Source organism: Tamandua tetradactyla, chromosome 13, assembly GCF_023851605.1.
Source record: "Tamandua tetradactyla isolate mTamTet1 chromosome 13, mTamTet1.pri, whole genome shotgun sequence".
NCBI lineage: Eukaryota > Metazoa > Chordata > Mammalia > Pilosa > Myrmecophagidae > Tamandua > Tamandua tetradactyla.
This window is the reverse complement of record NC_135339.1, coordinates 4,751,936-4,767,220: the sequence shown is the minus strand read 5'-3', so window position 1 is coordinate 4,767,220 and position 15,285 is coordinate 4,751,936. Positions and strand designations below refer to the sequence as shown.

Here is a 15,285-nt window from a genome sequence, read left to right as displayed (position 1 = left end):
GTTTTTTAAGATGATTACATAAGTTATTTGAAAAGAATTATAATTGGTGATTGTTTGGGATTTTCTGAATGTTCTTCAAGTTAGATAGCTTACTGATTTTTTATCTTGTAGTTTCATGGCATCCAGATGTTCTCAGAAACATTTGTGCTTTTGATTTTGCATACCTTGTCAGTTTGTGATACCTGGCTGAGATGTGCATGAGAGCAATTTCCTAAATGGCTTCCTGACTCCATTTTAAATCTCAGCCATAGTTTTGTTTTATCTCTTTATATCTAACAAATATCTCAAAGAGAACATTTTCAAACTGAATTCCTGGGCCCCCTTCCTCAATCCTATGCATACTCCCATCCCATTTTCTCCTCAGTCTTTCCTAACTCAATAAAGAAAATGTCATTGTACAGGAAACTTGGAGTCCATCCTTGATGCCTCTCTTTCTTCTCATACTCCACAGTTAACCCAATACTTACAACTTCACACTGAAAATTAAGAATGATCCTTTTGAAATGTATTACGATCATATCCTCTATAAGACCCTCCTATGGCTCCTTTAAAAAATAACAGCTTTATTCAGATATTTATACATAATAAAATTCACTCTTAAATTGTTTTTAGGTCATTCATATAATTGTTCAACCATCACCACTAACTTTAGAATATTTCATAACACCAAAAAATAAAAAGTAAAAACCCATACCATCTGGTGCCTGTCCATGCAAACAAAACAAAACAAAACACAACATAAAAACCCATACCAATTGGCGGTCACTCCCTTCTCCCTCCTGCAGCCCCTGGCAACAATTAATCTACCTTCTGTTTCCATGAAATTGCCTGTTCTGAACTTGTCATATAAATGGAATTATGCAGCATGTGTTTTTTTGTGACTAGCCTTACTTAGCATAATGTTTTCAAAGTTCATGTTGTAGCATGTAAGAGGACTTCATTCCTTTTTTTTTAATTTCATAATTTTGTTTTATTTTTTCCTTATGAAATTGTCATCACTAAGGGCAATAAGTAAATAATGATTTTTTTGTATTGAGAATATAATTTTCTTTATGGCCTACTACAGAGTCTGGTTTCAATCTAACTTCATTCCTTTTTTTTTTATTAATTAAAAAAAAATTAACTAACACAACATTTAGAAATCATTCCATTCTACATATGCAATCAGTAATTCTTAATATCATCACATAGGTGTATGGTCATAATTTCTCAGTACATATGCATCGATTTAGAGAAAGAAATAGCAAGACAACAGAAAAAGAAAGTGATAACACAGAGAGAAAACAAAAATAAAAATAAAAAGTACAAAAATATATAAGATAAAAAAAAAACTATAGCTCAGATGCAGCTTCATTCAGCATTCCAACATAATTACATTACAATTAGGCAGTATTGTGCTGACCATTTTTTTTTTTTTTTTTTTTAGAAATCATACCATTCTACATATGCAATCAGTAATTCTTAACATCATCACATAGATGCATGATCATCGTTTCTTAGTACATTTGCATCGGTTTAGAAGAACTAGCAATATAACCGAAAAAGATATAGAATGTTAATATAGAGGAAAAAAATAAAAGTAATAATAATAAGAACAAAACAAAACAAAACAAAACAAAACAAAAACCTATAGCTCGGATGCAGCTTCATTCAGTATTTTAACATGATTACTTTACAATTAGGTATTATTGTGCTGTCCATTTTTGAGTTTTTGTATCTAGTCCTATTGCACAGTCTGTATTCCATCAGCTCCAATTACCCATTATCTTACCCTGTTTCTAACTCCTGCTGAACTCTGTTACCAATGACATATTCCAAGTTTATTCTCGAGTGTTGATTCACATCATTGGGACCATACAGTATTTGTCTTTTAGTTTTTGGCTAGACTCACTCAGCATAATGTTCTCTAGGTCCATCCATGTTATTACATGCTTCATAAGTTTATCCTGCCTTAAAGCTGCATAATATTCCATCGTATGTATGTACCACAGTTTGTTTAGCCACTTGTCTGTTGATGGACATTTTGGCTGTTTCCATCTCTTTGCAATTGTAAATAATGCTGCTATAAACATTGGTGTGCAAATGTCCGTTTGAGTTTTTGCCCTTAATTCCTTTGAGTAGATTCCCAGCAATGGTATTGCTGGGTCGTATGGCAATTCTATATTCAGCTTTTTGAGGAACCGCCAAACTGCCTTCCACAGTGGTTGCACCATTTGACATTCCCACCAACAGTGGATAAGTGTGCCTCTTTCACCGCATCCTCTCCAGCACTTGTCATTTTCTGTTTTGTTGATAATGGCCATTCTGGTGGGTGTGAGATGATATCTCATTGTGGTTTTGATTTGCATTTCTCTAATGGCCAGGGACATTGAGCATCTCTTCATGTGTCTTTTGGCCATTTGTATTTCCTCCTCTGAGAGGTGTCTATTCAAGTCTTTTTCCCATTTTATAATTGGGTTGGCTGTCTTTTGTTGTTGAGTTGAACAATCTCATTATAAATTCTGGATACTAGACCTTTATCTGATATGTCGTTTCCATATATTGATTCCCATTGTGTAGGCTGTCTTTCTACTTTCTTGATGAAGTTCTTTGATGCACAAAAGTGTTTAATTTTGAGGAGTTCCCATTTATTTATTTCCTTCTTCAGTGCTCTTGCTTTAGGTGTAAGGTCCATAAAACCGCCTCCAATTGTAAGATTCATAAGATATCTCCCTACATTTTCCTCTAACTGTTCTATGGTCTTAGACCTAATGTTTAGATCTTTGATCCATTTTGAGTTAACTTTTGTGTAGGGTGTGAGATATGGGTCTTCTTTCATTCTTTTGCATATGGATATCCAGTTCTCTAGGCACCATTTATTGAAGAGACTGTTCTGTCCCAGGTGAGTTGGCTTGGCTGCCTTATCAAAGATCAAATGTCCATAGATGAGAGGGTCTATATCTGAGCACTCTATTCAATTACATTGGTCAATATATCTATCTTTATGCCAATACCATGCTGTTTTGACCACTGTGGCTTCATAATATGCCTTAAAGTCAGGCAGTGCAAGACCTCCAGCTTCGTTTTTTTTCCTCAAGATGTTTTTAGCAATTCGGGGCACTCTGCCCTTCCAGATAAATTTGCTTATTGGTTTTTCTATTTCTGAAAAATAAGTTGTTGGGATTTTGATTGGTATTGCATTGAATCTGTAAATCAATTTAGGTAGGATTGGCATCTTAACTATATTTAGTCTTCCAATCCATGAACACGGTATGCCCTTCCATCAGTTTAGGTCTTCTGTGATTTCTTTTAGCAGTTTTTTGTAGTTTTCTTTATATAGGTTTTTTGTCTCTTTAGTTAAATTTATTCCTAGGTATTTTATTCTTTTAGTTGCAATTGTAAATGGGATTCGTTTCTTGATTTCCCCCTCAGCTTGTTCATTACTAGTGTGTAGAAATGCTACAGATTTTTGAATGTTGATCTTGTAACCTGCTACTTTGCTGTACTCATTTATTAGCTCTAGTAGTTTTGTTGTGGATTTTTCCGGGTTTTCGACGTATAGTATCATATCGTCTGCAAACAGTGATAGTTTTACTTCTTCCTTTCCAATTTTGATGCCTTGTATTTCTTTTTCTTGTCTAATTGCTCTGGCTAGAACCTCCAACACAATGTTGAATAATAGTGGTGATAGTGGACATCCTTGTCTTGTTCCTGATCTTAGGGGGAAAGTGTTCGATTTTTCCCCATTGAGGATGATATTAGCTGTAGGTTTTTCATATATTCCCTCTATCATTTTAAGGGAGTTCCCTTGTATTCCTATCCTTTGAAGTGTTTTCAACAGTAAAGGATGTTGAATCTTGTCAAATGCCTTCTCTGCATCAATTGAGATGATCATGTGATTTTTCTGCTTTGATTTGTTGATATGGTGTATTACATTAATTGATTTTCTTATGTTGAACCATCCTTGCATACCTGGGATGAATCCTACTTGGTCATGATGAATAATTCTTTTAATGTGTGGTTGGATACGATTTGCTAGAATATTATTGAGGATTTTTGCATCTATATTCATTAGAGAGATCGGCCTGTAGTTTTCTTTTCTTGTAATATCTTTGCCTGGTTTTGGTATGAGGGTGATGTTGGCTTCATAGAATGAATTAGGTAGTTTTCCCTCCGCTTCGATTTTTTTGAAGAGTTTGAGGAGAGTTGGTACTAATTCTTTCTGGAATGTTTGATAGAATTCACATGTGAAGCCGTCTGGTCCTGGACTTTTCTTTTTAGGAAGCTTTTGAATGACTGATTCAATTTGTTTACTTGTGATTGGTTTGTTGAAGTCATCTATGTCTTCTGGAGTCAAAGTTGGTTGTTCATGTCTTTCCAGGAACCCGTCCATTTCCTCTAAATTGTTGTATTTATTAGCGTAAAGTTGTTCATATTACCTCCTTTATTTCTGTGAGGTCAGTAGTTATGTCTCCTCTTCCATTTCTGATCTTATTTATTTGCATCCTCTCTCTTCTTCTTTTTGTCAATCTTGATAAGGGCCCATCAATCTTATTGATTTTCTCATAGAACCAACTTCTGGCCTTATTGATTTTCTCTATTGTTTTCATGTTTTCAATTTCATTTATTTGTGCTCTAATCTTTGTTATTTTTTTCCTTTTGCTTGCTTTGGGGTTAGCTTGCTGTTCTTTCTCCAGTTCTTCCAAATGGACAGTTAATTCCTGAATTTTTGCCTTTTCTTCTTTTCTGATATAGGCATTTAGAGCAATAAATTTCCCTCTTAGCACTGCCTTTGCTGCGTCCCATACGTTTTGATATGTTGTGTTTTCATTTTCATTCGCCTCGAGGTATTTGCTAATTTCTCTAGCAATTTCTTCTTTGACCCACTCGTTGTTTAGGAGTGTGTTGTTGAGCCTCCACGTATTTGTGAATTTTCTGGCACTCTGCCAGAAAATGATTTCCAGCATCATTCCTTTATGGTCCGAGAAAGTGTTGTGTATGATTTCAATCTTTTTAAATTTGTTAAGACTTGCTTTGTGACCCAGCATATGGTCTATCTTTGAGAATGATCCATGAGCACTTGAGAAAAAGGTGTATCCTGCTGTTGTGGGATTTAATGTCCTATAAATGTCTATTAAGTCTAGTTCATTTATAGTAATATTCAGATTCTCTATTCCTTTGTTGATCCTCTGTCTAGATGTTCTGTCCATTGATGCGAGTGGTGAATTGAAGTCTCCAACTATTATGGTATATGAGTCTATTTCCCTTTTCAGTGTTTGCAGTGTATTCCTCACGTATTCTGGGGCATTCTGGTTCGGTGCGTAAATATTTATGATTGTTATGTCTTCTTGTTTAATTGTTCCTTTTATTAGTATATAGTGTCCTTCTTTGTCTCTTTTAACTGTTTTACATTTGAAGTCTAATTTGTTGGAAATTAGTATAGCCACTCCTGCTCTTTTTCTGGTTGTTATTTGCATGAAATATCTTTTCCCAACATTTCACTTTCAACCTATGTTTATCTTTGGGTCTAAGATGTGTTTCCTGTAGACAGCATATAGAAGGATCCTGTTTTTTATTATTTTTTATTTTTTATTTTTTTTATTAACGGAAAGAAAAAAAAGAAATTAACACAACATTTAGAAATCATACCGTTCTACATATGCACGCAGTAATTCTTAACATCATCACATAGATGCATGATCATCGTTTCTTAGTACATTTGCATCGGTTTAGAGGAACTAGCAACACAACAGAAAAAGATATAAAATGTTAATATAAAGAAAAGAAATAAAAGTAGTAATAATAATAAAAAACAACAACAACAAACAAACAAACAAGCAAACAAAAACAAAAAAAAAACCCTATAGCTCAGATGCAGCTTCATTCAGTGTTTTAACATGATTACTTTACAATTAGGTATTATTGTGCTGTCCATTTTTGAGTTTTTGTATCTAGTCCTGTTGCACAGTCTGTATCCCTTCAGCTTCAATTACCCATTGTCTTACCCTGTTTCTAACTCCTGCTGAACTCTGTTACCAATGACATATTTCAAGTTTATTCTCAAATGTCCGTTCACATCAGTGGGACCATACAGTATTTGTCCTTTAGTTTTTGGCTGGATTCATTCAGCATAATATTCTCTAGGTCCATCCATGTTATTACATGGTTCATAAGTTCATCTTGTCTTAAAGCTGCATAATATTCCATCGTATGGATATACCACAGTTTGTTTAGCCACTCTTCTGTTGATGGAGATTTTGGCTGTTTCCATCTCTTTGCAATTGTAAATAACGCTGCTATAAACACTGGTGTGCAAATGTCCGTTTGTGTCTTTGCCCTTAAGTCCTTTGAGTAGATATTTAGCAATGGTATTGCTGGGTCGTATGGCAATTCTATATTCAGCTTTTTGAGGAACCGCCAAACTGCCTTCCACAGTGGTTGCACCCTTTGACATTCCCACCAACAGTGGATAAGTGTGCCTCTTTCTCCGCATCCTCTCCAGCACTTGTCATTTTCTGTTTTGTTGATAATGGCCATTCTGGTGGGTGTGAGATGATATCTCATTGTGGTTTTGATTTGCATTTCTCTAATGGCCAGCGACATTGAGCATCTCTTCATGTGCCTCTTGGCCATCTGTATTTCTTCTTCTGGTAGGTGTCTGTTCAAGTCTTTTTCCCATTTTGTAATTGGGTTGGCTATCTTTTTGTTGTTGAGTTGAACAATCTCTTTATAAATTCTGGATACTAGACCTTTATCTGATATGTCGCTTCCAAATATTGTCTCCCATTGTGTAGGTTGTCTTTCTACTTTCTTGATGAAGTTCTTTGATGCACAAAAGTGTTTAATTTTGAGGATCTCCCATTTATTTATTTCTTTCTTCAGTGCTCTTGCTTTAGGTTTAAGGTCCATAAAACCGCCTCCAATTGTAAGTTTCATAAGATATCTCCCTACATTTTCCTCTAACTGTTTTATGGTCTTAGACCTAATGTTTAGATCTTTGATCCATTTTGAGTTAATTTTTGTATAAGGTGTGAGACATGGGTCTTCTTTCATTCTTTTACTTATGGATATCCAGTTCTCTAGGCACCATTTATTGAAGAGACTGTTTTGTCCCAGGTGAGTTGGCTTGACTGCCTTATCAAAGATCAAATGTCCATAGATGAGAGGGTCTATATCTGAACACTCTATTCGATTCCATTGGTCGATATATCTATCTTTATGCCAATACCATGCTGTTTTGACCACTGTGGCTTCATAATATGCCTTAAAGTCCGGCAGCGTGAGACCTCCAGCTTCGTTTTTTTTCCTCAAGATGTTTTTAGCAATTCGGGGCAACCTGCCCTTCCAGATAAATTTGCTTATTGGTTTTTCTAATTCTGAAAAATAAGTTGTTGGGATTTTGATTGGTATTGCATTGAATCTGTAGATCAGTTTAGGTAGGATTGACATCTTAATTATATTTAGTCTTCCAATCCATGAACACGGTATGCCCTTCCATCTATTTAGGTCTTCTGTGATTTCTTTTAGCAGTTTTTTGTAGTTTTCTTTATATAGGTTTTTTGTCTCTTTGGTTAAATTTATTCCTAGGTATTTTATTCTTTTAGTTGCAATTGTAAATGGGATTCATTTCTTGATTTCCGCCTCAGCTTGTTCATTACTAGTGTATAGAAAAGCTACAAATTTTTGAATGTTGATCTTGTAGCCTGCTACTTTGCTGTACTCATTTATTAGCTCTAGTAATTTTGTTGTGGATTTTTCTGGGTTTTCAACGTATAGTATCATATCGTCTGCAAACAGTGATAGTTTTACTTCTTCCTTTCCAATTTTGATGCCTTGTATTTCTTTTTCTTGCCTAATTCCTCTGGCTAGAACTTCCAACACAATGTTGAATAATAGTGGTGATAGTGGACATCCTTGTCTTGTTCCTGATCTTAGGGGGAAAGTGTTCGATTTTTCCCCATTGAGGATGATATTAGCTGTAGGTTTTTCATATATTCCCTCTATCATTTTAAGGGAGTTCCCTTGTATTCCTATCTTTTGAAGTTTTTTCAGCAGGAAAGGATGTTGAATCTTGTCAAATGCCTTCTCTGCATCAATTGAGATGATCATGTGATTTTTCTGCTTTGATTTGTTGATATGGTGTATTACATTAATTGATTTTCTTATGTTGAACCATCCTTGCATACCTGGGATGAATCCTACTTGGTCTTGATGTATAATTCTTTTAATGTGTTGTTGGATACGATTTGCTAGAATTTTATTGAGGATTTTTGCATCTGTATTCATTAGAGAGATTGGTCTGTAGTTTTCTTTTTTTGTACTATCTTTGCCTGGTTTTGGTATGAGGGTGATGTTGGCTTCATAGAATGAATTAGGTAGTTTTCCCTCCACTTCAATTATGTTGAAGAGTTTGAGGAGAGTAGGTACTAATTCTTTCTGGAATGTTTGATAGAATTCACATGTGAAGCCGTCTGGTCCTGGACTTTTCTTTTTAGGGAGCTTTTGAATAACTAATTCAATCTCTTTACTTGTGATTGGTTTGTTGAGGTCGTCTATTTCTTCTTGAGTCAAAGTTGGTTGTTCATGTCTTTCCAGGAACCTGTCCATTTCATCTAAATTGTTGTATTTATTAGCGTAAAGTTGTTCATAGTATCCTGTTATTACCTCCTTTATTACTGTGAGGTCAGTAGTTATGTCTCTTCTTCCATTTCTAATCTTATTTATTTGCATCCTCTCTCTTCTTCTTTTTGTCAATCTTGCTAAGGGCCCATCAATCTTGTTGATTTTCTCATAGAACCAACTTCTGGTCTTATTGATTTTCTCTATTGTTTTCATGTTTTCAATTTCATTTATTTCTGCTCTAATCTTTGTTATTTTTTTCCTTTTGCTTGCTTTGGGATTAGTTTGCTGTTGTTTCTCCAGTTCTTCCAAGTGGACAGTTAATTCCTGCATTTTTGCCTTTTCTTCTTTTCTGATAAAGGCATTTAGGTCAATAAATTTACCTCTTAGCACTGCCTTTGCTGCATCCCATAAGTTTTGATATGTTGTGTCTTCATTTTCATTTGCCTCTAGGTATTTACTAATTTCTCTTGCAATTTCTTCTTTGACCCACTTGTTGTTTAAGAGTGTGTTGTTGAGCCTCCATGTATTTATGAATTTTCTGGCACTCTGCCTATTATTGATTTCCAACTTCATTCCTTTATGATCCGAGAAAGTGTTGTGTATGATTTCAATCTTTTTAAATTTGTTAAGACTTGCTTTGTGACCCAGCATATGGTCTATCTTTGAGAATGATCCATGAGCACTTGAGAAAAAGGTGTATCCTGCTGTTGTGGGATGTAATGTCCTATAAATGTCTGTTAAGTCTAGCTCATTTATAGTAATATTCAGATTCTCTATTTCTGTATTGATCCTCTGTCTAGATGTTCTGTCCATTGATGAGAGTGGTGAATTGAAGTCTCCAACTATTATGGTATATGAGTCTATTTCCCTTTTCAGTGTTTGCAGTGTATTCCTCACGTATTCTGGGGCATTCTGGTTCGGTGCGTAAATATTTATGATTGTTATGTCTTCTTGTTTAATTGTTCCTTTTATTAGTATATAGTGTCCTTCTTTGTCTCTTTTAACTGTTTTACATTTGAAGTCTAATTTGTTGGAAATTAGTATAGCCACTCCTGCTCTTTTTCTGGTTGTTATTTGCATGAAATATCTTTTCCCTACATTTCACTTTCAACCTATGTTTATCTTTGGGTCTAAGATGTGTTTCCTGTAGACAGCATATAGAAGGATCCTGTTTTTTAATCCATTCTGCCAATCTATGTCTTTTGAGTGGGGAATTCAGTCCATTAACATTTAGTGTTATTACTGTTTGGATAATATTTTCCTCTAACATTTTGCCTTTTGTATTATATACATCATAGCCGATTTTCCTTCTTTCTACACTCTTCTCCATATCTCTCTCTTCTGTCTTTTTGTATCTGACTCTAGTGCTCCCTTTAGTATTTCTTGCAGAGCTGGTCTCTTGGTCACAAATTCTCTCAGTGACTTTTTGTCTGAGAATATTTTAATTTCTCCCTCATTTTTGAAGGACAATTTTGATGGATATAGGAGTCTTGGTTGGCAGTTTTTCTCTTTTAGTAAATTAAATATATCATCCCACTGTCTTCTAGCTTCCATGGTTTCTGCTGAGAAATCTACACATAGTCTTATTGGGTTTCCCTTGTATGTGATGGATTGTTTTTCTCTTGCTGCTTTCAAGATCCTCTCTTTCTCTTTGACCTCTGACATTCTAACTAGTAAGTGTCATGGAGAACGCCTATTTGGGTCTAATCTCTTTGGGGTGTGCTGCACTTCTTGGATCTGTAATTTTAGGTCTTTCATAAGAGTTGGGAAATTTTCAGTGATAATTTCTTCCATTAGTTTTTCTCCTCCTTTTCCCTTCTCTTCTCCTTCTGGGACACCCACAACACGTATATTTGTGCGGTTCATATTGTCCTTGAGTTCCCTGATACCCTGTTCAAATTTTTCCATTCTTTTCCCTATAGTTTCTGTTTCTTATTGGAATTCAGATGTTCCATCCTCCAAGTCACTAATTCTATCTTCTGTCTCTTTAAATCTATCATTGTAGGTATCCATTATTTTTTCCATCTTTACTACTTTATCCTTCACTTCCATAAGTTCTGCGATTTGTTTTTTCAGTTTTTCTATTTCTTCTTTATGTTCAGCCCATGTCCTCTTCTTGTCCTCCCTCAATTTATCGATTTCGTTTTTGAAGAGGTTTTCCATTTCTGTTCGTATATTCAGCATTAGTTGTCTCAGCTCTTGTATCTCATTTGAGCTATTGGTTTGTTCCTTTGACTGGGCCATATTCTCAATCTTTTGAGCGTGGACAGTTATCTTCTGCTGCTGGCGTCTGGGCATTTATTCAGATTTCTCTGGGTGTCGGACCCAGCAAGGTTGTAAGATTTTTCTGTGAAATCTCTGGGATCTGTTTTTCTTATCTTACCCAGTAGGTGGCGCACGTGGCACACGTTTGTCTCAAGTGTTTGGAATGGGTCTCCCCCAGTCACCGATCTCCACGGCCTGGGGATTTCGGATCCAATTCTCTCCATTGGTTCAGGGGCTGCGCGTAGTGGGGGCGTCAGCTGCCGCGGCTTGAGGGGACCCTGTGGCTGGTCCTGGGCCACAGCGGGCCTGGGGGATTCCCCACCGGACCAGGAAGCCTCCCGCGGGGGGGGGGCCACCGCGGCTTGGATAGCCCTCTGATCCAAGACTCGTAGCCGCGGACTCGAAGCCGAGACTCGAAGCCGCCCACAAAAGAGGGGCGCTGCCTGCCTCGGCTTGGGAAACTTGCTTCTGCGATACTCTCAGCCGGCCCGGGAAGGAGGGAGGGAGTAGCTCGGATCGCCGCAGCTGCGGCTGCTCGGGAAATCGCGCGCCGCTCGGGGTTCTCACCGCAGCCGAGTCTCACAGTCAGACTAGCCAGCCCAGACTTTGGATAGCCCTCTGATCCGAGAATCGTAGCCGCGGACTCGAAGTCGAGACTCGAAGCCGCCCGCAAAAGTGTGGTGCCGGCCGCCTTGGCTGGGAAGCTTGCCTCTCCGAGACTCTCAGCCGGCCCGGGAAGGAGGGAGGGATTAGCTCCAACCGCCGTAGCTGCCGCTGCTCGGGAAATCGCACGCCGCTCGGGATCGCACTGCAACCGAGTTTTGCAGTCAGACTAGCCAGTCCGGACTGGGTTATGCTGTGTGTCCATTCCCTGCTGTAGCCCCGGGAGCTGTTCTGTACTGTTTCTGTTCACCTATTAGTTGATTTGGAGTCGGAGGAACTAAGACGCATGTACCTTACTAAGCCGCCATCTTGGATCCCAACTTCATTCCTTTTTATTACCAGTGGTATATCACTGTATGAATAGACTACATTTTGTTTATCCATACACCGGTGGACAGACATTTGGGTTGTTCCCACTGTTGAAAGAAAAACTTTTCATGCAATTTAGAATTGCACAGTTCTACTGAGGGATTCACATATGAATTCAGCTCCGTCCCATTCAGAAAGTAGAAGGAGGCTCCCCCAACAGGGTGGAAAGGGGGAGCTTATGTAGAACAAGTGTGGAAGTAAGTGAGGAAATGTTCAGATTGGCTGATGCTAAGTTTCTCATTTGTATAGGTGAGTCTTACAAAGTGGGGAGCAGAGAGACACTGGCTAGTACAGCATATTTAACCATTCAAATTTTTTTTTTTAATTTAAGAAAACAAACAATACACTTAGAACTACCAAAAATGTATATCTTAGTTTGTTTAATCATAGGCATATTTAAATAAAGTATCTATATAATCCTGTGTTTGTGCAGTAAGTTTTATAAATCAATTTAAATTGAGGCAACAAGGAAAAAAATCTACATATTCAGATAGCGAAGTTCTTAAATTCTAAGTATTGAACACTAACTTAAATACTATTTGATCAGCTGTAAAAACTGAATGTTCTGAAAATATCAAATAGAAAGTTCTTACAAATATTTGCATTGCTATAGTAATGACCGTTATTAGGGAAATATGAAGATAGAAATATTTTAACAATTAACATATGGAAATCTTAACTACCTAAAATGGATATCTTAGTTAGCTTATCCATAGGCAAATTAAAAAATATATCTAAGTAATCATCGTAAAGCCTGTTTGTACAGTATGTTTCATAAACCAATATAAAATTAAAGCAAAGAAAGAAAAAAATCTGTAAGTACAGATATCAGAGTTACTTGAATTCTAAATATTAAACAGTATCTTAAATACCATTTGATTAACTATTAAAATTGTGTGCGTTCTCAAAATATCAAGTAAAAAGTTATTACAGATATCAACTTTGCTATCGTAGTGAGCTATGTTACTAAGTATTTTCAAATTTTTGATTTCAGGAATTTATTTTATCTAGTATTACTATAACTGCGTCTAGTTTTTTTTTTTTTAAACTTTTTTAGTTGTAAAATATAGCATACGACATGCAAAAAAAAAAAATAAATAAAATAAAAGCAATAATTTTCAAAGCACAGTTCAACAAGCAGTTACAAAACAGTTCCCAGAGTTTGTCATGGGATATCATGCCCTCAACTCAGATTTTTCCTTCTAGCTGTTCCAAAACACTGGCGGCTTTATCAGAGTCATAATAGTGGAATCAAACCTTATCTGTCCTTTTGTGCCTGACTTATTTCACTCAGCATTACCTTAACCATTTTTAATAGGCTGTTCCTACTGAACCAAGACCAGACAAACATTAAATGTTGCAAAAATTGCAACTTTGTTGGGACTTCTCTCTTAGAAAGTTCTGTCTGTTATGGAGCGCAGGGAAAGAGAAACCACACAATTTAAAACTGCAAGCCAATTTGGAGTCTTTACTGGCCGGCCAGTGACTGCCTCAGAACCTCCAAGAAGGAAGATTCAGAGAGCAGCTCCCAGAGGTTTTCAAGGTGAGCCTATAAAGGCTAAAATCATGTTGTGGTTTGCAGTTGCTAGCCAGCAAGCATAATCATAGAAGCAGAGAAGTGCTGTTAGCTGTTGCCAAAACACATCCCGTTCCCCCAGTTCCTTAACATTGGTTATTGTTTGACTCTTGGGGACTTTCCCTGCTGAAGCCGGATTTATTGTTCCTCCCTCTACATGTTCTTTGTCAGTTTTTAATCTTTAAAGAAGTCTCTGCCATGTTTTGGAAAACAGGCCTCTCCCAGTAACTCCCAATGCAAATAAGCAGTTTTATTTTTATTTAAGGCCACCTTTTGGCTATTATGAATAATGCTGCTCTGAATATTCGTCTGCACATTTTTGCATGGGAGTATATTTTTATTTCACATGGGTAGATAACTAGGAATGGGATTGTTGAGTCATATGGCTACATTTAATATTTTGAGTATCTGTCAAAATGTTTTCCAAAAGAGGTGGCACCATTTTATCATCCCACCAACAATGAATGAAGGTTCCAATTTCTGCACATTTCAATGGCCTTTCTCTCAATCAAAGTAAGAAACAGTGAAGTAAATGGACTAACACATCTGGCCTTTGCCTGTATCTTTAGTGTTCTAACCACGTTCCTTTTACTGTTGCCCAAATAAAACCAACACGCTCTCATGAGGTCTTTGCGTTTGCTCTTTGGGCTGCCTGGAACAGCCTTTTCGCAAACACCAGATCTAGGCCCATATACTCTCTTATCAAACAGGTCCTCCCCTAGAGCTCTACATCGTTTATTTTGTTTATTGCTTTATTTTCAGCATCTGGAACCGTGAGTGGGCCCTGGCTAATCTTAAATCGGTGAACAAATGCCCCATCCTTGTTGTGGGGCGCACCGGAAGAGAGACCACATAATTCAAAACTGCAAGTCAATTTGGAGTCTTTATTAGCCGGCCAGCGACTGTCTCAGAAACTTCCAAGAAGGAAGATTCAGAGAGCAACCCCCAGAGGTTTTCAAGGTGAGTTTATGAAGGATAAAATCATGTTGTGGTTTTGCAGTTGCTAGCAAGCAAGTGTATCGTAGAATCAGAAAAATGCCATTAGCTGTTGCCAAAACACATCTCCTTCTCTCAGTTCCCTAACATTGGTTATTGTTTAACTCTTGGGGACCTTCTGCCCCAATGTTGTGGGGACTTTCCCTGCTTGGGCCTGATTGATTGCTCCTGGCCCTCCACAATCCTGAGATATTTGCTTTCAAATAAAAAGCCCTAATTGAACAATATGGATACATTTTCCCTCCTAAGCTGTCCAGTTCCTAGAAACATGCATTTTTTTCCTAGGAAATACCACATTTATTAAAAGGGATTCCGACTTGTTTCAATTTCTATGTCAGAAAATGGTGAGGAAATGTGTTCTGGGTGCTGTATTTGTCTACACTATTTTTCTTTAAAAATCATTTTTTTTTGGAAACAAACAATATTATTTTGTTTTATTATCATTTAGTATTAGTATTGTTTTGAAACAAACAATAACAACCGCAAAATATAATCAGCTGCCAAAGTAACCTGAAACATGCCCCGAGGGTCCTCGTCAGGTTTCAGCAGGGTGGATCACCTTCCTCTGCATCTCAGAATCGCGTGGCAGCGTGGAAGGACTCTACACGCCAGAAGCACACCCGGGCAATTAATCCCGACTCCCTGGGGGCGGGCCGGGCAATTCTGCCTCTGGAGGTTCCGGGTCTGCCTTTCCGAGTCCCCGGGCGATGCCCTCCCGCGCTCAGGGCGGACAGCTCTCCGGCGCCTACCGGCGGCCCAGACCACATTTCCCAGAAGCCTCGGCGCACACTTCCGTTTCCGGCCCCGCCCCTGGC

General features: G+C 37.4%; 1 protein-coding gene across 1 annotated transcript in view; it reads left to right on the top strand.

Moving 5' to 3' along the window:
* The window catches only part of LOC143653520 (uncharacterized), a 125,940-nt gene extending 111,429 nt beyond the window's left edge, over positions 1–14,511 (top strand). The window contains exon 4 of the mRNA XM_077124572.1: positions 14,237–14,511. Within this exon, the coding sequence (XP_076980687.1) occupies positions 14,237–14,280 (44 nt within the window). The 3' untranslated portion in view covers positions 14,281–14,511. The remainder of the gene's footprint in view (positions 1–14,236) is intronic.
* Positions 14,512–15,285: the final 774 nt, after the last annotated feature.